The 27953-nt window shown below is 36.8% G+C and overlaps 1 protein-coding gene across 1 annotated transcript in view; it reads right to left on the bottom strand.

The window, feature by feature from the left end:
• Positions 1 to 14817: 14817 nt before the first annotated feature.
• FGF10 (fibroblast growth factor 10) overlaps positions 14818 to 27953 on the bottom strand; it is a 96422-nt gene continuing 83286 nt past the window's right edge. The window contains 2 exon segments of the mRNA NM_001009230.1: positions 14818 to 15814; positions 20079 to 20182. Coding sequence (NP_001009230.1) covers positions 15617 to 15814; positions 20079 to 20182 — 302 coding nt within the window. The 3' untranslated portion in view covers positions 14818 to 15616.

Genomic DNA, 27953 nt, shown 5'->3' with positions numbered 1-27953 from the left:
TATCCATATTAAAGAGAAAAAATTTTATCCATATTTGACACCAGAAATATATTCCGTATGAACTGAAAATCTAAATATGAAAGAAATCTTCACAGTTATTAGAAATAATTATGAGAAAATCGTCACAGTATTACGAGAGGGACGAATTTCTTTAAAATGACATGAAACTACAAATCACATTAAAATAAAAAAAAATTCTTCTGAAGAAATTTAGAGAGCAACTTGACAATGTGTGTAGAAGTTCAGAGATGCTCATACCCACCTCCAGATACACAATGAAGAGATCTTTTGGCTTTGTGCTCTAAGGGATATGTATGGCAACAGTTTGAGGATGGATAAATATGTTGTGGTATTTTCATAAAATGGAATGCCATATAGCAAATAAAACAAATAATATACCAAATAAAACTTTGCACAAAATTGTATAGGAGGGGGATATCTGCCTTTTGAAATTGACTTGGTCACTTGTTTCTGTTAATGCATCTGCATCTCAAGGTTGCTGAAGACAAATGCACATCTCATCAAACATTATTTTTGTGAAAGTGAGAAAAAAGGGACATTGTATATTTTTATATTTTAAAATCTATTAGCAAACTCAGAATTAAGAAAAAAACTCTGTGTATAGCATGTAGTATTTTAGCCACCCAGGGTTATCTTAGACATAACAAAGAGTGAGGTCTTCAAAAAATTCAAGGGCACATATTAGAACTTAAAACATTGCCAAAATTGCTAGCTTATTCTATGTTGAACTCATTAAGCAGTATTAAAATATAGTAGTTCATAAAGTATTTTAGAGCCCTCATAAAAGAAACATTGCACATATAAGGTGAGTTAAATATATACTAAGTTTTCTTGGATCAAACTGTGAGTTGTACCATGTGACTACATCTAAGACTCGTTTTAATCTAAGTTTATTTTTACATCAAAAGGCTTTGTAATCCCTATGTCTATTTCTGGCTTTTGCTTATTGAAATATTTCCTCTAATCCATTAAATGAATAAATCCATTAAACTAATATTTACCCTTGGTCTCATGGAGGGTTGTGTATTTCCACTGGGCTTGAGGAGTCTTTCGATTTTTCATCTTTGGTTTCACTACAGGCCGCTGTAAGTTTACCTCAGTGTTAAAACTGTCTAAAGGAATTTCAGTCCTGAAGCATTTGCTTCCTGAAATTGGCAATTTGAATTTGAGGAACCAATCCAAGGACTAAAACTCAAGGATCTGGGTCAGTATCTAAGGTGAAGGGGAGTGGTAGTCTTGTTCTTTGTCAGTTCTGATTTTGCTTCTTCATCTCTGAGCTGAATATCTGTGTCACGTGTCCCCTTATTCCTCCTTTGACCTCTTTTCCTGCCCCACAGATGGTCGAGTGGTAGAGTTAATGGGAGGGCCTTGGGGCAGGGATGATGGTGATGAGGTTTTCAGTAGAATAATTAAGGGCCTATTTCACTCAATTCTCATTGAAATACTTCATATTTCAATGAGAATTGGATTATATTGCTGATACTATGAATGGTTCTTTTTGAGACCAATTTGAATAATTTCTTTAAACATGTCTTCCATAGCCATAACCATACTCTGCATGTTTTGTATTTCTTCAGAGGCATGCAGGGTGTGCTCATCAGAATATAAATATAAACTGACAAATACCAACATGCTAAATAACAGTGTGGAGTGCCCTTTGACTTGTGAGAAGCGCTGTACCTCATTTCTTTGACTGGATTTGCTGTGTGGTAATTGTTACGGAAACATCTGGTTACTGTCACATATTTTAGTATCCGATCTCATTGCATGACATTTTGTTCTGTGACATTTAGTTCCCACTTGGGACTTGGAACTGGAAACCTAAAATTAAGTTTCATTTCCAACATAATAATAGGGAATTGTCCTGGGTAATGATGTTTGAGGTTACCAGTAATGGAATTTCAACATAGCACATTGGAAAAAATAATAGTAAATTGTTATCAGTGATTTTCTTTACAAAGATACAAATACTTACACAGGTTCCAGAAACTGTTTGGAGGGGCTGCTCTGAAAATTTTCTTAGTCCTGAGGCTATAATCCTTGGCTTTTTGAACTCGTAGTAAATAGAAATGAACTGTCTTATGGTGAGGTTCATATACCTACATATCTCTCATTTACCCTTTGTATGGCCTTTTTTGTTTCCTGTAAGGAAACATTTAGAAATATTCTTTTTGAAGTGTTTGGGTATATTTTTCTAAGCTTTAGGTTTTCCACAACAGAATACTGTCTATCATCCTTTCTTTCTGCTAGTTCTCTCATAAAATAAAAAGACTTTAGACAAATTCCCATTTTGCCTCCTCTCAGTTTTGGCAATTAGCTTAGTGCCCGTGCGCCTCTAGTTCATATCCTGGGCTTGATGAGAAACCTGTTCTTATGTTCCTATGCTGTTGACTCAAGCTGGTCCTAAATATTGCTGCTTTCCTCCTCATTTTGTTCCTTGTAAGTGTTGAGTCCTTCACTATTGGACTTACTAGACTCACATGTTATTTAAGTTAAACTGATGCAACCATACTTCAGAAGAAGGGGTAGCTGGTTTGTTGATAGTTTTGTCAAATAGTCTACACCTTGAAAACAAACAAAATGTGCTGACAGGTGTTTTAGATTTAGTTGAAGAGAAGATAGACTCTGTGATGGAGATTTGCATGTAGGGAGTTCATTGGGGAGTGTTCATGGGCCATCTTCGAGAGGTGAAGGAAGCAAGGTTAGCCAGAGGGGAAAAAATTTAATCTGAGATAAAGTCACAACAAATGTTTCAGCTGATGACCCCGCTGAATTATTCCAAACTGAGCAAGAGGACAAGACTTTTATACTTGCATTGAGCTGTCACTGAATGTGGCTGCCACAGTAGGGGCATGCAACTTGCTTTCAGCAGCCGGGGAATGAGTGCCTAGGTACTGAGAAAGGGATCATGGCAGTGCTCCACTCATTCACTATGCAGGATTCTAAAAGCTGAATTGTCTTGGAAACAAAGATGATAGACGTATTTTTCCTCATTTCCCAATTATTTACAAAAGTATTAAGAATTTATCAGAAGATAAGTGACTACACAGTGCAGAATATGTATGATATTCTTATGTGTGTGTGTGTGTGTGTGTGTGTGTGTGTGTGTGCATGCCGTGTTCCCTATACATTTAAGAGCTATCACTTTCATTTTCTAAGAAAATGAGGCTTTGATAGGGGGAAAAAAGCTGAAATATTGCTAAGCTATTGCTTTGGCCACCTGATGTGAAGAGCTGACTCATTGGAAAAAACCCTGATGCTGGGAAAGATTGAAGGCAGGAGGAGAAAGGGGTGACAGAGGACGAGATGGCTGGATGGCATCACTGACTCAATGGACATGAGTTTGAGCAAGTTCTGGGAGATGGTGAAGCACAGGGAAGCCTGGCGTGCTGCAGTCCATGGGGTCCCAAGGAGTCATACACAAACTAAACAACAACATTGCTATGCGAAGACATATATAACTTTTCTAGACACTTATGCTCACAGTGTGTATCCTTACTTCCAAATGAATATTTTAATACATCAATCCCTCTTGATTGTTAAACCAAACTTCCCACAGACAGTGTCATCTCCAAAACTGAAGTAAGACAGCTATGTCCATGCTTAAGTTATCTTGGCCGCCTTTGTTCTGATTCCTCAGATAGCCCATCTTTCCAGAGGAGAAAATTGTGGTTTAAAACCAAACTACCTTTTCATGAGCTTGCCCAGGGCCTGGTAATCCACGGTGCTGAGAGAAGCATGATTTTGGTGTACATTGATGGTCTAGTCAATGGTCAGAAAACGATTTTCTGGGAAGAAAAAAATAATACTCAAACCGAGTCTGAAGTCCATGTAGTGAAGTAATCTCTTGAGTAAACATAGAGATTTTGAAGGTGACACAGACATTATTTACAGACACAAGGAAATTTTTTACAAATGTTCACAATTGACCAATAAGAGGGCAGAAAATCAACATATACTGAGTACTTATGACTTGCCAGTCATTATACAAAACAATTAACTAATATAGTAGCATTCAATTCTTACTACTGTCCCAAGTGTATGAATAATTATCCACATTTTTTGTTCATTCATTTTTATCTTAAATGAGGTAAATTTTGTACATTTGCATTGCTAGAAAGTGGCAGAGCCAGGATTAAAACATGATCTCTTTGATTCAAAAGTACATGCTATTTCTCCCCAAAAAGTATCTATGAAGAGAGATGTGTCATTTAAAATAAAACATCTTAGAATTTCATTTCTGAAAATAATTGAAAAATAATATTGGGCTGTAAATGGTGTGGTTCTGATTTTAATTTTTTTTTTAATTTTGGTAACGTGCCAATGTAATAGAGGGAAGCCCTGGAGTAGGAAATGTCAGCCCACTACAGTATCTTTCCTTGGAGAATCCCCATGGTCAGAGGAGCCTGGTGGGCTTCAGGCCATGGGGTTACAGAGTCAGACACGACTGAAGTGACTGAGCACAATAAGAGTAATTTTGGAATCAGGAGACCTGCATTCATTTCCTGGCAGTAAGCTCTGGGAAAGAAAATTAACTTCGACTTCTCACTTATAAAATTAGGATGTAAAAGTAGTATGTAAATGTAGAATTTAAACTAAGTTACTACAGTCAATCCCTTCACAAAGCTTGAGCAAATCAGAGCTATGGTGTGTCCCAGAACCCATCTGTGATGTTTTGAATGTAAGTACTTCTGTGGTTACATGAATCACTGGGTTAGCACTGGGTTATCCCAGAGTGATTTTATCTCTGTAGCAGATGTCTATTTTGTTAAAGGCTGTTAGCTCCTTGCTTGTTTATTTACTAGTTGTACAAAAGAAGACGGAAGTTCAGATGGTAAAGGAAGCAGGGTAAAATCCTGAGCTCTGTAGAAATCCTGGAAATTATTGGCTTCACTGGTAAGAGAGCAGAGAAGGGAGGATAAACAAATGAATGAAGGGTTGGCAAATGTGACGGTAGTTACAAAACATCCTTGTTGTTTTTTGGTGCATAACACAAGTAGTCCATTGTTTTATACATCATTGGTTCTAGAGATGGATTTACTAAAATTTTTGGAAATGGGACCCTTTATACCCATCAATCTTGTAGTTGCATACAAGTAGGATGACAAGAACAAATTCAGTCATGGATTTGGATTCAAAAGTTGATTCTGCAGTTCTACTGGAAAGATTAAGATTTAAAAGTGGAAGCTAAGATTATAAATTAGAATGCATCTAGGTAACAACCTCTGGTGCAAACTGCTAGGATAGCATGAAACAGAAAGTCACTTGGATCAAAACATGCCCTGGAAGGAGGTAGGATCTGGATAAGAGAACAGCTGATGTCTAAGGTGAATAATATCAGTAATGTAAATATAGTCTCCTAATGTTCTATTCTGAGGTGAGCAATATTCCCTTTAAATATAAATTTTGATATATTAGCCAATTCCATTATTTGATAGTCATATCTCCTTTATTGTTTAATTCCAATTTTTTTGAAATAAATATAATTATGTAGTTGTTAACTCATAAAATTTGTTATAAATTATCAGTAATTAATGGAGGCTAGCATAAATAGGTTTATATTTGTATGTTCTAGTTTTTTATTGTCCCTTTAGTTATAAGGTGTTGATTTAAACAATAAGAACTCCCAGTAGAATATCTATTCATCATTATAGTTTTGGCCTACATCAAGAGATGGGAATACCAGACCACCTGACCTGCCTCTTGAGAAACCTATATGCAGGTCAGGAAGCAACAGTTAGAACTGGACATGGAACAACAGACTGGTTCCAAATAGGAAAAGGAGTACATCAAGGCTGTATACTCTCACCCTGCTTATTTAACTTATATGCAGAGTACATCATGAGAAACACTGGGCTGGAAGAAGCACAAGCTGGAATCAAGACTGCGGGAGAAATATCAATAACCTCAGATATGCAGATGACACCACCCTTATGGCAGAAAGTGAAGAGGAACTAAAAGCCTCTTGATGAAAGTGAAAGAGGAGAGTGAAAAAGTTGGCTTAAAGCTCAACACTCAGAAAACTAAGATCACGGCATCTGGTCCCATCACTTCATGGAAAATAGATGGGGAAACAGTGGAAACAGTGTCAGACTTTATTTTTTGGGCTCCAAAATCACTGCAGATGGTGACTGTAGCCATGAAATTAAAAGAGGCTTACTCTTTGGAAGGAAAGTTATGACCAACCTAGATAGCATATTGAAAAGCAGAGACATTACTTTGCCAACAAAGGTCCGTCTAGTCAAGGCTATGGTTTTTCCAGTGGTCATGTATGGATGTGAGAGTTGGACTCTGAAGAAAGCTGAGCACCACAAAATTGTTGCTTTTGAACTGTGGTGTTGGAGAAGACTCCTAAGAGTCCCTTGGACTGCAAGGAGTTCCAACCAGTCCATTCTATAGGAGATCAGCCCTGGGTATTCTTTGGAAGGAATGATGCTAAAGCTGAAACTCCAGTACTTTGGCCACCTCGTGCAAAAAGTTGACTCATTGGAAAAGATCCTGATGCTGGGAGGGATTGAGGGCAGGAGGAGAAGGGGACGACTGAGGATGAGATGGCTGGATGGCATCACCAACTCGATGGATGTGAGTTTGAATGAACTCCGGGAGTTGGTGATGGACAGGGAGGCCTGGCGAACCGCAATTCGTGGGGTCGCAAAGAGTCAGACACAACTGAGCGACTGAACTGAACTGAAACTCATCTAAATTGCATATCGAGACTTAGATATAGTTATTTGATTTCTGTCATATTTGGGGTCATTGAGCAAACAATAAAATACATTTTTGGAGAAAAATGTGACATGATTCTGGGGCTATTACAGAAATCTATGGGTTAAGTAAAGATTTACTAAGAAAAACTGTATATTGGATTTTGTGGTGATATGACTTAGGAGTTTGTTGTGATTGTGTGATGTGAAGGTTAGAGTCAACAATTCTGTTGTATTGTTATGATTCCCACATGTGCCTGAGCACCTCCTAAACTTGAGTTCTATGGGTCTTAAGTTCAGACTATATTAGTTTCCTCTGGCTACCATAACAAAGTACCACTGTCTTGGTGTATTAAACAACAGAAATTTATTGTCTCACTGTGCTGAAGACTAGAAGTCTGAAATCAGGGACTGGCAGAGTTGATTCCTTCTGAAGACCATGAGAGAGAATAGCTTCTATGACCTCTTGGCAAAATTTGGTGTTTCTTGACTTGTAGACTCATCACCCCAGTCTCTGCCTTCATGTTCATATTGTGTTCTCCCTATGTATGTGTGTTCAAGTTTCCTGTTTTTATTAGGATATCAGTCATATTGGGTAGGTGTCCACCCTAGTCTAGTTTGACTTCATCTCTACTAATCATATCTGCAAGGACTCTACTTCCTAATAAAGCCACATTCTAAGATACAGGGACTTCAACCCTTCCTAGGGCCTATGTTTAAATTTTAATTTTTTTCCCAGTGGTAGGAATGAACAACTCAGATTTCTCAGAACTATTAAGTTTTCACTAGGGAATATTTATAAGCATGGAAGAAATGTAACTTAAAAAACATAGAGGAATATAACAATAATTTCAAGTACTCAATTGCCTCCAATAATCTCTACTAATTTTACTGTAGAGTCTATACTCATTTGATACAGTTGAAGTAGGTATTAGTTTAAAGTCCATACTTTGTAAGTCATAAACTTCTGCAGTTGAAATGTTGTGATTTGACTGTTTTTTTAGGAGATCCTTGAGGGTGGAATGCAGAACTTTCCTAGGGTAGGATGTGGAGGAAGGATGGCAGATACTGACTTTAAAATACTAGTATTTAAAAAATAATAATAATACTTAATTTCATTTGTTTTCTTTAAGAAGGTAAGCTTGCATTGTAAAATGCATTTTATTTCAAATTTTCAATTTATCAGAAAAGCAAGTAAGATGTTTGAATATTTATTTGCAATACGATTTGTCAGTGTTTCTCTTTCATTTTTCCCAGTTGGAAATCTCCCAAATAAACAGACATTTTTATATCATTTTTATAGATATTGGCTAAATATCATTGTCTAACATATTTATTGATCATGTCTCTGAAAAAAAAAAAAAAGGTAGTTGAAAAGTCTAGTGTTTTGGAGAAGGAAATGGCAACCTACTCCAGTACTCTTGCCTGGAAAATCCCATGGAGGGAGAAGCCTGGTAGGGTACAGTCCATGGGGTTGCAAAGAGTCAGACACAGCTGAATGACTTCACTTTCACCTTTTATTCACTTAAAGTGCAAGTTTTACTGCTTTTGTCCTTCACTTTTTAAATTTAAATTTAAAAATAAAGATACTTGACTAAAAACAAAGTCTACTGTTTAAATACCAGATGTTAAAATATTTATGATGTTGAGTTGATAAGTGACCCCTCACCTAAATGCCTCCTGTAGCCATAAAAAATAGCCTTTTTTGATTTATAACATCTTATGAAATACTGATTTTAATTTTCTGTTCCTTGAAAGACCTCTCCATGAATATTTTCATTGTCAGCGTCTTAAATTGACCCAGAAATGATCATTAAATAATTTCAAAAATTGTAAGATTATCTGTGCATTTAAGATGTGTATAAGGTAATTAAAACTAAACTTCAGGAGGGTTAAGACCATACCATGGTTGGTTATTCTACAACTAGGGTCACTGCCTAAGTTGTACAAAGGCATATGTTCAATTTACAGTTGTAGTGAAGAACATGGGATGTTTTGATTCTTCATTTGCTGTTCTCCTCTCTGGAGGATACAGTTGCCTATATTAAATAATGAACACAGGCTCTTTTGTGGAGTATAATAAAAATGTGTAAGATAATACAGGCCACATGCATAGACGGTTGGTATAAGGCTTTTCTCTTTGTGTATGGAATTGTTGCTCTTATCATAGAACAGCCACTATCATGGAACAGCCACATGGAAATATTCAGTATTAGGCACTTAGGAATGAGACCAGCTCCTCTGATCTCATTAGTTTGATCATGATTATTCCATTTTAATGTGGTGTTTGTAAAGGTGTTTCCAGTAGATTGTGCACCTGCAAGTGCATTTTGTGTTTTATTATTTTCTAATTAGCAGCAGAAAAGAGAAATTCATGTTATAAAGCTTTCTTTTCTCTTATATTGAATATATGTAAAGCCTAATGAGAGATATAGAGCAGGTTTTTACTTTTGTCCTTTTTTATTTTACAATTTTTGAAAATTGAATGACATTTGAGTTTCAGATTTTCCTCTTCACATTGACATATTTGAAAATACTAGTACATACTCTTGGGATAAATATAAAGAAATATTTACAATGTCATGCTGTTGTAATATAGACTGATACTTAGTATGAGAGCTATGTTTTGACTTAGTGCAAACTTGCAAAAGTGAAAGAGGAGAGTGAAAAAGTTGGCTTAAAGCTCAACATTCAGAAAACGAAGATCATGGCATCTGGTCTCATTACTTCATGGGAAATAGATGGGGAAACAGTGGAAACAGTGTCAGACTTTTATTTTGAGGGGCTCCAAAATCACTGCAGATGGTGATTGCAGCCATGAAATTAAAAGAGGCTTACTCCTTGGAAGAAAAGTTATGACCAACCTAGATAGCATATTGAAAAGCAGAGACATTACTTTGCCAACAAAGGTCTTTCTAGTCAAGGCTATGGTTTTTCCAGTGGTCATGTATGGATGTGAGAGTTGTACTGTGAAGAATGCTGAGTGCTGAAGAATTGATAATTTTGAAGCGTGGTGTTGGAGAAGACTGAGAGTCCCTTGGACTGCAAGGAGTTCCAACCAGTGCATTCTAAAGATCAACCCTGGGTGTTCCTTGGAAGGAATGATGCTAACACTGAAACTCCAGTACTTTGGCCACCTCATGCAAAGAGTTGACTCATTGGGAAAGACTCTGATGCTGGGAGGGATTGGGGGCAGGAGGAGAAGGGGACGACCGAGGATCAGATGGCTGGATGGCATCACTGACTCAATGGACTTGAGTTTGAGTGAATTCCAGGAGTTGGTGATGGACAGGGAGGCCTGGCATCCTGCAATTCATGGGGTCGCAAAGAGTCGGACACAACTGAGCAACTGAACTGAACAGAACTGAACTGGAACTTGCGTTCATCTCAGTGACCAGTTGCAGAATTATGGTGAGCATGCCTGTATTCAGGACCCTATTCTTGGCTTTGATACAAAAAGAAAGAAAGAATGTTATTTCTCTCTTTTAAAAAATGCCTTTAAAAATCTTGAGATCTCTGATTTGAAGGAAAGGATGAAGCCTAGTTAGCCTTAGCAAATAATGCACGATTAAGTCAGTAGTCTCATTTATTTTTATTTTTTTTTCCATCAACATATCTTTATTTTTTTAATTTTTTTTTTAAGTCTCTTTATTTATTTATTTACTTACTTATTTTTAGTTTTTTATTTTTTAAATTTTAAAATCTTTAATTCTTACATGCATTCCCAAACATGAACCCCCCTCCCACCTCCCTCCCTACAACATCCCTCTGGGTCATCCCCATGCACCAGCCCCAAGCATGCTGCATCCTGCGTCAGACATAGACTGGCGATTCAATTCACATGATAGTATACATGTTAGAATGTCATTCTCCCAAATCATCCCACCCTCTCCCTCTCCCTCTGAGTCCAAAAGTCCGTTATACACATCTGTGTCTCTTTCCCTGTCTTGCATACAGGGTCGTCATTGCCATCTTCCTAAATTCCATACATATGTGTTAGTATACTGTATTGGTGTTTTTCTTTCTGGCTTACTTCACTCTGTATAATCGGCTCCAGTTTCATCCATCTCATCAGAACTGATTCAAATGAATTCTTTTTAACGGCTGAGTAATACTCCATTGTGTATATGTACCACAGCTTTCTTATCCATTCATCTGCTGATGGACATCTAGGTTGTTTCCATGTCCTGGCTATTATAAACAGTGCTGCGATGAACATTGGGGTACATGTGTCTCTTTCAATTCTGGTTTCCTCGGTGTGTATGCCCAGCAGTGGTATTGCTGGGTCATAAGGTAGTTCTATTTGCAATTTTTTAAGGAATCTCCGCACTGTTCTCCATAGTGGCTGTACTAGTTTGCGTTCCCACCAACAGTGTAGGAGGGTTCCCTTTTCTCCACACCCTCTCCAGCATTTATTGCTTGCAAATTTTTGGATCGCAGCCATTCTGACAACTAATCTCAAAAATATACAAGCAACTTCTGCAGCTCAACTCCAGAAAAATAAACAACCCAATCAAAAAATGGGCCAAAGAACTAAATAGACATTTCTCCAAAGAAGACATACGGATGGCTAACAAACACATGAAAAGATGCTCAACATCACTCATTATTAGAGAAATGTAAATCAAAACCACAATGAGTAGTCTCATTTAGATAGATGACAGGGATGCCTGGCATGCTGCGATTCATGGGGTCGCAAAAAGTCGGACATTACTGAGCGACTGAACTGAACTAGCTAAGAATTGTTTCTGATTTTGTATATGCCCAGCACCACCCTCTTTTGGTACACCGTTTTTCACCAGTTCCAGTAGAATGGGCTGCCAAAATCCACACCATGAAACTGTGGGACACGTGACTAAAGCTTGATCAATCATGGTGCCCATATGCTTTGTCCTACTGATTGCTCTAAAGGTTAGTACCTCACCCAAACTTGGCATACCTTGGATGCTCCCATTTTGGAATCCTGAGAAAAAGAGACTTGGGATTTGGGGCCTTTACAATTAGAAAGACATAAAATGGATACAGGCAGTAGTCAAGCAAATAAAGCCAATCAGAGGTAAGAGGAAATGAGTGCCTAGGAGGAAGAGGACTTTAGTTGCTTCATCTCTCAGTTCTGGTGGAACAAAATTGCCCTTTTGTTTCCAGTATCTTTCCAAAATACCCCCATTCCCCCCTTAAATCTTACTTTAAGTTAAAAAGAGTCTTGTCTAGCGAAACTGACAAGAATCCTTAATCAACAGGATACTTGTTCTCATGTAACTGTGTTACTACTTCTAATACTCTAGGAATCTCCTCTTAAATATTTCATGACTTCTACAAATAACTTTATTTAAACAAAGCTTAGATAAGCTAAAATCTTTGCTGATAAGGCAAAGGGAATTTTAATTTTTGCTGAATGATCATAAAACCTGAATTAAGAAACATCCAAATTATAAACTGTGTATATTAGTGATGATATATTTAAATGGTGTCATAACCTTGCTTGGAGCTTCCCTGGTGGCTCAAATGGTAAAGAATTTGCCTGCAATGTGGGAGATCAGGGTTCAATTCCCGGATCAGAAGGATATCCTGAAAAAGGGAAAGGCAACCCACTCCAGTATTCTTGCCTGGAGAATTTCATGGACAGAGGAGTCTGGTGGGCTACAGTCCATGGAGTCACAAAAAGTCACACAACTGAGAGACTAACACACACGTGCACGCGCGCACACACATACAACCTTGCTTGGATCCTGGCCCCAACTTGCAATATTATGTATTTTTTTCTCTCTACTTTTCAAATCAAACTCATTGGCTTACTCCATCCCCTTGAAATCAGATTTTGCAGGCTCCTGGCTTTCCTCCAAAAGTCTTTCATTGTTTCACAAGCCATCCTTGTTTTCAATTCATCCTTCTTTATCCACTGTGTAAACTAGGTGGACCTGAATACTTAGAAAAAATCGAAAAGCATTTGGTTGTTATTAGAGTAAGGATAGCTGACTCACACATGTAAAGCATTAAAGAAACCTTACAAATGTTTAAGTGACTTTTTTTTCTGTTGTTGTTTGGGGCTGTGGGGCATTTAACCACATCCTGCCAAGCACACAACACGTGAGCGTCTCTCTTAATTACCAGGTATAGTTTTAGGCTAATAAAACAAACAAGGACAATATTTTTATTTTCTTTACCCAGTATTTTTATTGATTTATTTAAATGTAACATACTATACACTGTTCAGCCTTTTGGGAGGTAGGAGGAGGGAGGGAATCTATATCTTTATGAGGAGTCTCCTTGAAATCAACACTCAGATGGATACACATTTGTGGCTGATGCACCTTGACACTGTAGTCAGGGCTCACACTTCCTACAGAGGCAGAACTACCAATCTCATGATTAAACAAACAAACAAAAAAAAAATTCAGGACTGGAGCCGCTTTTCCTTCAGTAGCACAATCCAGCTGCAAGGGGACCAGAATTCTATCTCCACATCAAGCAAATATGCCATTTTAAACGCAGGAGAATCTCACTACTCTTTACCAAACTGTTTCTATCTTTTTTTCTGTCCATGTGTTTATTCTGGGGGTGAGACAGGGGAGAGGTATAGGAGATGTTTTCTATTTTTGGCTTCTGCAAGCTTTGATATATTTTGCTAGAAGCTGTTTTAGTGTTTTGAGTACTAAGATGATGACTGTTTACACATAGTCTCTTGGTAATCTAAATGGCTATGTGAAATACGAATCCAGTTTGTGCCCTATTTGCTGTTACCATGGTCATCTAATACTATATTTGTCTCACCAAACATTTAATTTTGGTTGCGGGTGGTCCATGTTCATGTGTCAGGTGCAATTATTATTTTAAAATAAAACAACAAAGATAATCTAGTTCTCATAGGAATGCATTACAGTATAGCTTTCAGACTCAGTTACCAATTAAATTTTAACACACAGATTCCAACCACAAAATTAAACATTTTTAGAATCCCATTTGTCAAAAAGCAAGTTGGAAGCCAAGTACCATAAAAATGCAAGTTTATCATAAGCCAAAACATTCTGCCTCAAATGCATTTCCTTTGAAATCCCAACTTGTTTAAGGAATGAAAAAAATATGATCTTTAATGGAATTACTTTATGGGAAAGTTTCTTAATAAAGCTAATTTTTCAATAACAGATTAACTGGAAGTGCTGGTTAAGCATCGACACAATTAAGTTATTAGAGAAGATGATAAAACACCAGACTTTCTAGAGCTTAAACTTTAGTAAAAAGACACATTTAGTAAGTCTTTCCTTTGTACCAAAATACTGTGTCAAATAATAAAAATAAACAGACCTTTTCAAAACAAGAAATATTAAGATAAAACTGCAGTATCAGTATAATCTTATAGTTATCACTTAAAGTATTTAGAACAGATAGTATTTTTCTACACTTTTAAAAATCACTACAGACACTGCAAATAAGGTTTAAGTATTTATTTAGTGGAATACAATGTGATGATGACTGGTATGCTTTTCTGTACTGTTTTCTATACCTGCTCTAACAAAATGAATTTCAATAAGGTTACATTATGGAACCTTCCAAAGCTCTTAAAATTTACAGAAAATAAGTTTTATTTGGTTTTGCAAAGACTAGATCATACCATTTGAACAAATTTCAGCATATAGTTACACATATACCAGGATATATTTGCTCAGTTTAAGCCCCTGTGGGGGAGGGGGGTTGCACTTCATACCAAATTCCTTGATAGTTCCTGTGGGAGAGATACACTATGTGAGACTTGTAAAGTGTTCTTATATAGGCAGACAGCCTCTTCATCATTTACCACTGGGACATATGGCAAAAAATCATTAGTAAGTAATGAGCCTATGCTACTAAAACATATTTGACAATTAATTTTCTTTCTTTTACTGTACTTTTGGAGGCCCACTGATTTATTAAAAGAGAAGAATTTGGTTTTTTGGTCTATTGCTTAGGAAAGGAAGCCTTAGGAGTGAGGTATGTTTTAAAATGATGGCAAATATCTCTCACTCAGGCCATGTCGTAGTATTGTCATGTTTATTGTGGATGGTTCTTATGGCAGAAGTGCAGATGAACTCAACAGACAGCGCATGGGGCACTCACACTCTTTCCCCAATTTTATTTCCTATTCTTGAAGTGTTTGCCAAGTTTTAAAAACACTTTGTCATGAATATGCATGTGGTGTGCTAAAGAAATAGAAAAGGTAAAACAGAGAGCAGCTGCTGAGGATACTCTTTAAAACCCCAAAAGATATTTAACATCCTATTAAATAAATAACTTAGAAGGAAATAGAAAAGGATGAAGGCAGAATGCACAAGCATACCATTACTATTTGTTTGGTTAGAACAGTTTTACACTACCATGTTTATATTTTATAATCCTATCTGATTCTTCCATGACGTCACACGCAAAGCTCCTTTGGTTGTGCATATGATATGACCCAAGTGCTTTCCAGTAAATGCTTGCATGTCTTACTGCTCATTGAATCATTAGGCTTGAATGAGCAATGAAAGTCTTTGATACGAGTTCGTATTCCATAAATAACTTTCCCGAAGATCATTCAACAGATTGTTCCTTGTCCTTTAAGTTCTATCTCAGAGGATAAAAACAAAAACATAAACAAAAACTTAACCCCTAAACTCAGCCACAATATTGTTCACTTGGGAATAAATTCCATCCATTTGATCTGTTTATATTGTGATCACAAGGCAGGACACAGAACTAATTAAGAGAACATCGTATGTCAGTAGAGAGTACAAAAACCTTCAAAGGCCTCCTTTCTTTCAAGCAAGCAGACATTTGCAGTGTGTCTTTGCCTTGTGAAGTACTGTCTTCATAAAGAATACCAACTATGCCTCATAAAGAGCCTTTGGTTATACTGCATCTGCAAACACTGCCTTCTTCTATGAGTGTACCACCATTGGAAGAAAATGAGCTGAGGTGTTTTTCCTTCGTGTTTTCTGTCCTCTTCTAGGAGCTCCTTTTCCATTCAATGCCACATACATTTGCCTCCCATTGTGCTGCCAGTTAAAAGATGCATAGGTATTGTATCCGTTTTCCTCTATCCTCTCCTTCAGCTTACAGTCATTGTTAAATTCTTTCTGCAAGGGAAAAAGAAAATCTTTTATTTCTGTGGTGATGACACTTGGCTCCATTTTACACAAACCATCCAGAAAACTCCATTTTCTGGGTTTTATTTGCTTTTGTCATCTGTACATAAGTTGTGTGCTTATACAAAACATCAACAACAGAAGAGTAAAACAAAAGGACAAAACATTCTACATTAGAAGGCACATGATTTACTTTAATTGATCACCATAACCACATTTGGGGCCCTTTTAAGGAGCTGATGTGCTTTGAGTACGACATGTTTAAGTGCCTAGAATGATTATTAAGAAACAAGCATTCTAGTAACAATGTTTATGATGAATGAATAATAAAGAATGTTATTATCATCCTTTTCTTTTTCAGAGTAATAATTGAGGTTCCATGGGAAAAACAGAATTACAGGGAAAAGGTGGGCTTATCAAGTTTGCAAATTTTATTTACCTATAAATCCACAATAAATATACATACATTGCTAAGAAAGCAGATCTTAAAACCACAATAGCTCCAGATAAACAAGAGACCCTGGGAGTGGGGGATATCCTTTTCTTTTCCAAATACCAGATTTCTCAATTTTGTAAATTATTCACAATTTTCCATAACTTGGAATTTTGACCAATTTTATTCTGAGGTTTAGGAATAGTTGAACAGTAGGACATGAGACAACCTTGCTTTATGAATTCCTGTGTCAGAGAAACTACAAATCTGGTAACTAGAACAGCTTATATAGTATAAGTCTGAAGACTTGAACCCTGAGAAATTCCACTTTGGAATTTGGCTTCATTTCAAATGGCAAAGTTTTTTTAAGGGGATCTTTTGTGACAAAGATTGATATCTCATTCATTTTAGAAATCTGGACTGCAGAAATCCAGATTTTCTCTCAGGAGGGAATAGCAAAAAGGAGATACCTTACTAATTTCAAAACTCTGACTTTAGAAATATTCTTTTTCCTTTATATCCAATCTAAAGCAGTTAAAAAGGAACTCGGGCTTTTTTCCTTCTGGATCTATCTTCTCTATGGAAACCAAGGGCATCTATATCTATATATATATGGAGACTATAGGCATCTTTCAGTTGAAACCTCTACTGCAGTTCAGTATTTCTCACTTCAGGACTTTTGGAAATTTTGACTATGTGTATATTTAAATAATTCAAGTTTTCTGCAGAGTAGATCCTAATTTTGAACATCATCAGAACCATAATGAGTAGGTATAGTTTAATGTTATCAGTTTAAGCTTTGTTTTCTGGAATCTATCCTCTATGTTTCTCCTCTATAAAGAATATTTAAATGTAATGTTCAAGTGATGACTTATTTGGCTGAAAGTAAGAGGAAAAGGTAAATTATTAAAGGTAATGATTTTAACATAACAAAATATTATGCATTAGAGATGATCTGAATTCTTAATTTGAGTTTATTTTTTCTCTTAATTCATCCTAGTCTGTCTGAAACTATATGGATTTAAAAGCAAAGAGGATTTTTTACATGAGCAATTATATTTTTTCAATAAAGAAGGTATAGTTTAGAGACTATGGAAGAATTTATATTTGAAATGGAGCTATATATAAAAAAGTATGAAGGGATGCTAAATTTATTTTTCCTTAAAAATTAATTTATTGAGAAATGTTTCTGAAAGTGAATTATACTTGTATCAGACTCCTCATCTCTGGTGTTTAGACCACTGAATATTTATACCATTGGTCAAATTTTTCTATCAGAATCTCTGGAGGAGACCTAGGAATCTATAGTTGTTTACAGCATTTAGGTAAATAATAAATATTAAAGGTTTTCAAAAAAATCTAGGCTAAAGCAAGATCTCAAAAGTAGAGTTTTGATAGTTTAAAAAAAGATTTTTAGATTTTCTCAGGATTACCTGGGAAATTTCTTCAGTTTTTAAACCATGCCCTATAAGCACTTATTCTATATAATTCAGTTTTATAATCTATCAGTATTTACTTAAGTCCATCAGTCAGGAGAAAACTCGATATACAATATAATACAATAGACACATTGATCAGAAGGCAAATAATGAAAATATAAGGGAGATATATGTTTCCCAAAAGGGAATCAAGGAAAGTATTTAAGAGAATAGAATTTATAGAGTTGGTTTAATCAATCACTTTGGGCTTTTACCAAATTGCTATTTTCAAGAAGGCTATGGAATCAGTGGAAATTGTCTGGAAAAAATACAGAGGGATTACAAGAGTTGTTACCTGATGAAAAGTGAAAATGAAAATTAGTTGCTCAGTCATGTCTGACTCTTTGCAACCTTAGGGACTGTTGCCTGCCAGGCTCTTCTGTCCATACAGAATTATATAGAACATGTACTCATGAATAATTTTGGTAGCTCCTAGTCCTAGTCTACCCTGAATAAGACATTGAATTTTAGTAGATTTTTAATTTAGTTTTGAAAAAGCATGCTTTTTTACTCTTCTTGGTGGTAACGCAAAATAGAAACAAACAGTGCACAATGGTTAGAGAAAGAGCTCATTTCTGAGACAGGCTAAAAGTGGAGTGTATTAGCTGTGATGAGTTAAACTACTTGGAGAGGTAGTTAGGTTTATGCATTGTACTATCTGTTTATTGTACGGTTCCAAGTGCTGAAAAAAATCATGTGGGACAAGGCAAACCTTCTCCTCTCAAATTTCACAATCTACTCTGAGAAGACAGCCAACAACAAGCACATTATTGAGAGAACTATCTGATAAATGCCATTGGAGATCATTAACATGGTATGATGTGATAGAAAGCAACTGGGCATCTACGTTAGAAGTAGAGAATGAAATAAGTCACAGGCCTTAGAGCTCAAGAAGAGGCATAGACTCAGGGCATGAGCTGTGTTGGAATAGAAGAAAAAGTGGGGGAATGGAAGGAAAAGTACTAAATATTTTTAGGACATTTGACAGTTATCCATTTTTCCTTGATGTCACTTTTTAAAAGAAGCATACTTTATCAATTAAAAATCATTTTAATCTGTTATTGTAATTAAAAATTTTATACTTGCTCTCAATCTAAATTTTTATTAGGTTTTACTTTAAAGCATTGGTTTTGACTGTGTATTAGTATGTCTTCAAAGAATATACACCTGGACCTCTTGCTCAGTAATTCTGATATAGTAGATTAAGGAGGGATGGGACCTCTGCAGGTTTATTGAAAAGAAAAACAGGAATATCTCCGAAGTGGTTATGCTCTGAACCCCCAAATGGAGCCTCATTTTTAAATGGTCCATTAGTTTTCTAGGTTCAGTAGTAGAGCTACAGACAATGAAAAACTTTAACTAAAATTTTTCTGACCCATTCACTCAAAGAGCATTTACTCTAATCAAAGAAACTGACCCAAAATATGCCTGATTCTCCAATTATAAGTGGGTTTTACAGGAATGAAATACAAAGCTATTGTATATCCAGACCAATGACAGGACCAATTTCCAGTGATTCTCAAATTGGGGGTACCAATCAGTAAAACCTGGAAACTCGTTAGAAATGCAAAGTCTTACAGACTTAACTGAATCAGAAAATCTGGGAATGTGTTTTAACAAATTCACCAGGTGATTCTGACACTCAAGTTTGAGAGCTGCTGGCCCTAGGGAGGCACTGCAGTCATCCTTATACTAATCAACAAAACAAGTTTATTTACACATTTTAAAGTAATATTCCCTGATACTTGCTATGGACCACAGGGGCGTATGTACCCAAAGCACTGGCTGGGTAACAGCTCCATCAGTGGATTAATAATTATTGTTCAGATAAATAAAATTTTGAAGTCGACTGAACAGCACAGAAAATTATGAATTTCTTGACTTGTCTCTCCATTTCAGATTTTAACAGAATACAAAACACTTATGCCCCTGTTTTATCTCTTGCTGTAACACACAAACATATATAGCATGTGGTTTTCTGCTCAATCCAAGATCTTTATTTTCAGTGATTCTTCAAGTTGTCTGCAGCATCCATGGCAATTTGGCCAAATGCTTCCGTGAGAGTCTGACTGGTTAGCTCAGAATATTCAGAATATTAGCATTCAAAACTTTGACTGATATGAGTGCCAGCCTGTGTGGTAGACTAATGAGTGAACAACAGAGGGGATTATAGAGTTGGAAGAGCTGCCTTGCCAGCCCTTGAAACTCCTGGTGACCAGCCCTTTGTGGTTCTATTTACTAGCAACAGAATGATAACAAAGCTATTTAATGTCTGGGGAAACATTGCAAAACTATGGTAATAATTTACTGAACTGGATTTTTCAATTAAAAGCAGAATACTTACCGAGCCATAGAGTTTCCCCTTCTTGTTCATGGCTAAATAATAGTTGCTGTTAATAGCTTTCACAGCAACAACTCCGATTTCCACTGAAGTTATCTCCAGGATACCTAAAACATACAATTTAAAAAGGCTGAACTTAAAGAGTCACATATACTTAATTGAAAGAAATAAAGGTCAGAAGAAGCTATTGTTCATTTTTAATGGTTCCAAAATCAAAAAGATGGGGGGAGGGGCAGGAAACACACCTTTTTCACTGTGCCTAAAAACACAGTCACTATATGGGAAAAAAAAAATAGTCTAAATGAATTCCCCTGCATTTTACTCTGAGCATATAGGGGAAAATATTGTTTCAATTAAAATACTTCCTTTGCTAACTCTGCATTTTCAACCCTATAAATATTGAAACAACTCTACTCATCTTAGCCTAGATTTCACAAAAAAATTATCAGAGCACACATCTGTACTATGGTATTAAACTAAATCTATAACATATGTCAATAATATGTCAGATTTACTTCAATCTGTAAAAACACTGGTAAACTATTTCTTCTTTGTAGGACTCAGATAAACTAAATCTCTTGGCTGTATTTAACTGATAAATTTATTTTTCACAAATGTGTTGACATTCTAAAATACAGAGAGACTAATCCCAATGTCCACATTGTCTTTAAAATAGCAGAATTAGTAGTCTGGGTTGGGAGAGAATCCATCAGTACTTTTGAAAGATTTAGTTTCTTTTTTTCTTAGAAAGAATGAAAAACTAAGGGAACTGGGAACTGATAGATAAGAGATCTTTTCTCCTAATACACAAGTTTTGGTTAGTACATCTAAAGATAATTTCCTCTTAAAAGCTGGCAGGTAAACTATCTACTTAAAATGCCGCACTAGCTTAGGCAAAGAGACCCCAGGTATTATACCTGCTTCTTATTTTTAAACTCTTGGGAAAACTGTCTCAGGAAAGAGAAGTACACTGTGATTAGCAAAGGCCTCTGAATCCAGACCGCATATGAAACCTGGCTTTGCACTTAGTGAATGGCCACAGGAGAAGTCACTGAACTGCTTGTGTCTCAATTCCATTTGTAAAATGAGCAGCATATTAGTCCCACCTTTCTAGTTTTATGAGGATTAAATGAGAGTACATATAAAACAATTAGAAGTTGCCTAGAGCTCAGTGCTTTCTTAATTATTATGATAGGAAAGTTTTCCTCTAACAGTCACAGAGTTTGAAACTTCTTCTTCAACAGGCTAGGTAAATCCTGAATAAGACACACAAATTCCCACTGGCTTAGCCTATAAAATCAGAAAGCTGATATAAGTTAGCATTTATCCTGTACTTCCTATCATTAGAAACACCATCCTAAATGTGGTCAGCATATTGTGTGCTTATACTTTTCCCAAAAACAAAGAGTGTCCTTTAGACACGGACACCTGTTTTTCTTTCTTCATATGCTGACAAGCCATGTCATGGCCAGTAGAAGGGCTTTCATGCCCCAGAGCAAAGCTGACATCATTAGAGAGACTTGCACCAGACTACATGCTGTAGACGATTCTGTTCTTATATCCTATAGGAAGCCTGTGACCTAACACAGCACACCTCCTTATTAATAGAGCTAGACAGATTTCTTTTGGCAAGCTCAAACAAGGAAAGAGTGTGAAGAGTGAGGGAGACACTATCTGTACTTTTGTTCTGTTTTGCTTTATTGAAGTGTAGTTGATTTCACAATGTCACATTATTTTCAAGTATTCAGCAAAGCAATTCATATAAATATGGTGTTGCAAAGAGTCAGATACGACTTAGCAACTGAACAACAACAATATATATGCATATGTGTGTGTGTGTGTGTGTGTGTGTCAGATTCTTTTCCATTATAGGTTATTTTGGGCATCCCTAGTAGCTCAGACAGTAAAGAATCTGCCTGCAATGCAGGAGACGCGGGTTTGGGAAGATCCCCTGGGGAAGGAAATAACTACACATGTACATGTGTGTTTTTCAGTTTCTTTTCCATTATAGGTTATTACAAGATATTAAATCAGTATTTGTATTTTTGATATCCCATTCCTTATGCTAGTAGTTGTCCTCAAAGGACAAACACATACATTTATTTGCACATGTTAAAAAGTACTTTTTTTTACTTTATTTCTTTAATTTTCACAATGGTCGTCTAAGAGGCTGGATTATTCTCAATTACAGATGAAAAACTGGATGATGATACTGAAGTTTTATAACTTACACACGAGGTGAGAAAGTGACATAGGTCAATTATGAGGGACCCAATACCTATGTCCTCTCACTTTCAGATTGTTTTTGCCTCTGTCTCTGACTGTGTTGCCTCTCCATCAGATTTCTTGCTTCTTTCCTGTTTCCACAAGGGAATTCTGCTGGAAAAACAACTGACAAAATGACTCATCAAGATAACAGTCTTTAACAACTTAATAATGTGCTTTTCCTCCCAGTGATTTGGCATGCCATGGACGATGATGTCTGAGTCTCAGGGAAGGGAATCTAATATGCTTTATTTATGTCACAAGCAGAGGATATAGAACAAGGCAATGATAGGAATCTGGGACAAATATTTAGGCTGCTATTTGTTTTACCTGCCAAAAAAGGCAAGTAAGTACTATCAGTAAATTATATGATAAGCCCTTTGTTGGCTTTTTAACTGGAAATCGTTAGAATGAAAAAGGTTGATTTCAGCAAAGAATTAAAGTTTTTAAATGAGAACAAGTAGAATTAAGCTCTAGTAACAGACTGAGTTGGCAGAAGCAAAAATGTTCTGGTGAAATAAATATTGGCAAATCCTTGACTGATTATTTCTGAGAGTGCACTGCACATGGTAGATTGTATTTATGCTCAGAAACTCTTGGGTTTCTTTCTGTTTTGCACAAAATAGGAACACAATATTCAAAGAATTCATCAATCAGTTAACCTTTTTTCTTACTCTATAATCAGTTAGGGCAAGCTTGAAAAGCTTCAGTATGCTTCAAAATACAAAGAGGAAGACCTGGATGATTTAAGTTCTTTTGAGTTCTGAAAATAAACTTTTGGATATATCATATATCAGTAAGTCAGAATTCGATAATTTTGTGGGTAAAGGACAGTTCAGTTCAGTTCAGTTGCTCAGTTGTGTTCAACACTTTGTGACCCCATGGACTGCAGCACACCAAGCTTCCCTGTCCATCATCAATTCCCAGCTCAAACTCATGTCCATTGAGTCAGTGATGCCATCTAATCATCTCATCCTCTGTCGTCCCCTTCTCTTCCCACCTTCAAACTCTCCCAGCATCAGGGTCTTTTCAAACAAGTCAGTTCTTCGCATCAGGTGGCCCAAGTATTGGAGCTTCAGCTTCAGCATCAGTCCTTCCAATGAATATTCAAGACTGGTCTCCTTTAGGATGGACTGGTTGGATCTCCTTGCAGTCCAAAGGAGTCTCAAGAGTCTTCTCCAACACTACAGTTCAAAAACATCAATTCTTCGGCACTCAGCTTTCTTTATAGTCCAACTTTCACATCCATACATGACTACTGGAAAAACCATAGCTTTGACTAGAAGGACCTTTGTTGGCAAAGTAATGTCTCTGCTTTTTAATATGCTGTCTAGGTTGATCATTACTTTTCTTCCAAGGAGCAAACATATTTTAATTTCATGGCTGCAGTCACCATCTGCAGTAATTTTGGAGTCCCAAAAAATAAAGTCTGTCATTTTTTCCCCATCTATTTGCCATGAAGTGATGGGACTAGATGCCATGATCTTAGTTTTGTGAATGTTGAGCTTTAAGTCAAATTTTTCACTGTCTTTCACTTTCATCAAGAGGCTCTTTAGCTCTTCTTCACTTTCTGCCATAAGGGTGATGTCATCTGCATGTCTAGGTTATTGATATTTCTCCAAGCAACCTTGATTCCAGCTTGTGCTTAAAGGACAATGACTTGTTATGCATTTCTTTGAATGTGCGAGGGACTTTCTAAACTTTCAAGTCTAAAGGACTTGTCTATTTTTTAAGAAAGAATCTCTCCCATGTTCTCTGTTCTTTATTAAGGATGATCAAGTTTGCCTACAAAATACTTTTGGAAAGTATGTTTCAGAGTTGTTGCATTAATAACTTATTGTTCTACAGGTATATGTTTTAATGCAAAATTGAATGCCAATTCGACAGCCTCCTAGGGGAAAGTGAGAAACAAGGCAGGAAGCTGTAAGAAGTAAGGGTGGGGAGTTGTTAGAGTCAAGGTATCAACCATCTTCTACTGACTCCAAGGATTCTGGCAAATAGGAAATATTTTATCTAAAAATATGTAACAGTTTAAAGAACATATTCAGTTCAGTTCAGTCACTCAGTCACGTCCGACTCTTTGCAACCCCATGATTCGCAGCACCCCAGGCCTCCCTGTCCATCACCAACTCCCGGAGTTCACCCAGACTCAAGTCCATCGAGTCAGTGATGCCATCCAGCCATCTCATCCTCTGTCATCCCCTTCTCCTCCTGCCCCTGATCCCTCCCAGCATCAGAGTCTTTCCCAATGAGTCAACTCTTCGCATTAGGTGGCCAAAGTACTGGACTTTCAGCTTTAGCATCATTCCTTCCAAAGAAATCCCAGGGCTGATCTCCTTCAGAATGGATTGGTTGGATCTCCTTGCAGTCCAAGGGACTCTCAAGAGTCTTCTCCAACACCACAGTTCAAAAGCATCAATAGAAAAAGCTAATTTTAAAGCAAAAATTCCTTCAAGTAAATAATAGCAACATATGGTTTATTTTGAGTGATATGTGAAATCTTAATCAAGTTTGATAATCTAAGAAGAGTTATTGTGACAAAAAAATTAGCTCCTATTAATTGGCAAATTCTACCTAATGGTGCAGCATCGCTGTAGTAATGGGGAGGATTTTGAAAACTGATGAACTCCAAATGGAAATAATCTGGACATCATAATTTTCATGTAAATCAGTTTTTTTTTAACTTTAGGGCAAGAGTTATGTTTTAATGAATCACTGAGTTGTCAATCTGTGGATGCAGCCATTCAGAAACATTATTCCCAGCTTCTGTCTCTCATCCATCTCCAGAAAAGAAGCATCTAACCTGTTTTTTCTCCAGCAATTACACTGGGCCAAGACTACTCTTTTTGGTCCATGATAATACACAAGCTATTGGCCTAGATGGTAACTCTCTCCTTAAATAACTTTTCATGGGTATAACAGGAAAAGGAAAGTAAAAGTGATTTATTAATAACAGAATGGATATATACAAGGGGGCAGTGAAATGCAAAAAATGGATGCGAAATCTGATTATCCTCTCCTGGCTAAACAGAGCTTGCATATATAAATCAATCCTGGAGATTATTTGAGTAAATTAATTCTGCTAGAATATTCAGTTCAGTTCAGTCTCAGTCCTGTCCGACTCTTTGCATCCCATGGACTGTATCACGCCAGGCTTCCCTGTCCATCACTAACTCCTGGAGCTTGCTCAGACTCATGTCCATTGAGTCGGTGATGCCATCCAACCGTCTTATCCTCTGCTAGCATGTACTAAGCACCCATGTGCAGGGCTTGTGATAGCTGTCACTATGGAGGATGAAAAGACAGATGAGACACAATCTTGACCTGCAAGGAGTTTTAAAACTGGTTAGGATAAAGATAGGAAAAATTTAAGTAATTACAACACAAAGTACATATGTTAAGTGCTCTATTAGAGATAAAATATGCTGCCATGGTTTTTAGTAAAGAAGTCATCCTGAAGAAGATGGTTGGTATTTGAGATGAATCTTTCAAGGGGTAGGATTTTAATAGGTGGGAACTGAGAGGTTGAGGGGAATATTTTAGAGGGAGAAAAGTGAATGAGTGATGAAAGGCATGGAGGAGCGGAAAGAGCTCGGTGCGTACCTGAGCCGCTGTGGGGTCTCCCCACTGATTGCACTTTGTGGGGGACACTCAGTACATGTAAGGGTTCTGCTTGAGTAGAAGTGATGCTCTCCTGGATGAGGAATGGACTTTTCAAAATATGATTTGTGAAACATGGAAGCAGCTCAATAAATGTCAGAGACTTATGAATTCAGAATTAGTCATGTATAATTTTTTTCTAAACATTTTAACACAAAATAGATCATAATGCTGTATATGTAGTTTGATAGCTTTAGTCAGTGTGCTGAAGCATGTCATGATTAGTATGTTACACAAATCCCATCCTCTCTAAACTAAACCTGTCTCTTTCTTTCCCATGAATTGTTCAGTGGCCCAGACAGATCTATTATATCCTACTACAGAAAAACCTATAGACCTCCTTGGCTTGTTATCACATTTATACTGCATTTCTCTGAGATTATGGGCCATACCCAATAGCATGGGCCTCAGCCTAACTGGCTCCAAATATGGTATTCAGTTTAGGATCACTCTGGGTCTATCTCCTTAATTGTGTATATTACTCAAAGAATCATAGCAGTCATAGTGATCTTTTTAAAAAAATTATTAGAAAAGTATATAGTTCATAATGTATGTTCAATATGTATTTATTGAATGAACAAATAAATCATAAGTGGTTAGTCCATTACTGGCTGATTAGATAAAATCTGGATATGTATTAAATATATTTTTTGTTTGACAGTAATCTTTGTAAAATCTTGAGATGAATTAGTAATTCCATATCCAAATAAAATGAAAATAAAAGTTAGATGATGTGCCAAAATGTATGCTTCAAAGGAAAAGTTGGTGAATTATAAAATGTAAATGTTTAATATTACTTTTAGGCAAATTATAACAAACAACAATAAAAGTTGTTTTATCTATTTAGATACTTTTCTCCATATTCTAGCAAACACTTGATTATTAGATTTCAAAAGTATTTTAGACAAGCATACCATTTAGTCTGCACAAAGGGATTCACTTCCATATAGAATAATTTTCTTGATAACTAAAGTTTCTAACTTTATTAAAAAAAAAACTTGGGGCCCCTATATCTTCATGTTCTTTCATTTCCTTCTTCATATATGGAGATTGTGTGTGTGTGTATGCGTGCGTGCTCAGTCTTGTCTGATTCTTTGAGACCCCGTGGACTGTAGCCTGCCAAGCTCCCCTTCCATGGGATTCTCCAGGCAAGAATATTGGAGTGGGTTGCCATGCCCTTCTCCAGGGGATCTTTCTGACCCAGGGATTGAACCTGCATCTCTTATGTCTCCTGCATTGGCAGGCAGGTTCTTTAGCACTAGTGCCATGCCAGGCAGTGAACACTGGATTTACTGTCTGCTGAGTCAGAATGGTGCCAAGTTAACTAGTTTTTCAGAACTACACCTGTAGTTCTAAAACTTGAGCATTTGCACCAGAATCATTTGGAAGTCTTGTTTAAACACAGATGTTTTGGATTTTTTATTTGGTAGATCTGGGGTTGCTGCTGCTAAGTCGCTTCAGTCGTGTCTGACTCTGTGCGACCCCAGAGACGGCAGCCCAGCAGGTTCCCCCATCCCTGGGATTCTCCAGGCAAGAACACTGGAGTTGGTTGCCATTTCCTTCTCCAATGCATGAAAGTGAAAAGTGAAAGTGAAAAGTGAAAGTGAAGTCGCTCAGTCGTGTCCAACTCCCAGCGACCCCCATGGACTGCAGCCCACCAGGCTCCTCTGTCCATGGGATTTTCCAGGCAAGAGTACTGGAGTGAGGTGCCATTGCCTTCTCCGAGATCTGGGGTAGGACCAGAAATTTTAAATTTCTAGCAATTTCCCAGGCAGTGCTGATTTTGCTGGTCCCAGAACCACACAGTGTTCACATTCAGAGACAGAGCAGGACTCTGATAGAAACACATGCAGAGAAATAAAATTGCAAAATAATGGTAACAACATCAAAGCAAATTGTTAAAGAATGTGGAAAGAAGTACTGGGTTTTTCTTTTGCTTGTTTTTGATAGGTG

Source organism: Ovis aries, chromosome 16 (genome assembly GCF_016772045.2).
Source record: "Ovis aries strain OAR_USU_Benz2616 breed Rambouillet chromosome 16, ARS-UI_Ramb_v3.0, whole genome shotgun sequence".
Classification (NCBI taxonomy): Eukaryota; Metazoa; Chordata; class Mammalia; order Artiodactyla; family Bovidae; genus Ovis; species Ovis aries.
The sequence above is the reverse complement of the archived record's forward strand: the minus strand, read 5'-3'. Positions and strand labels throughout refer to the sequence as shown.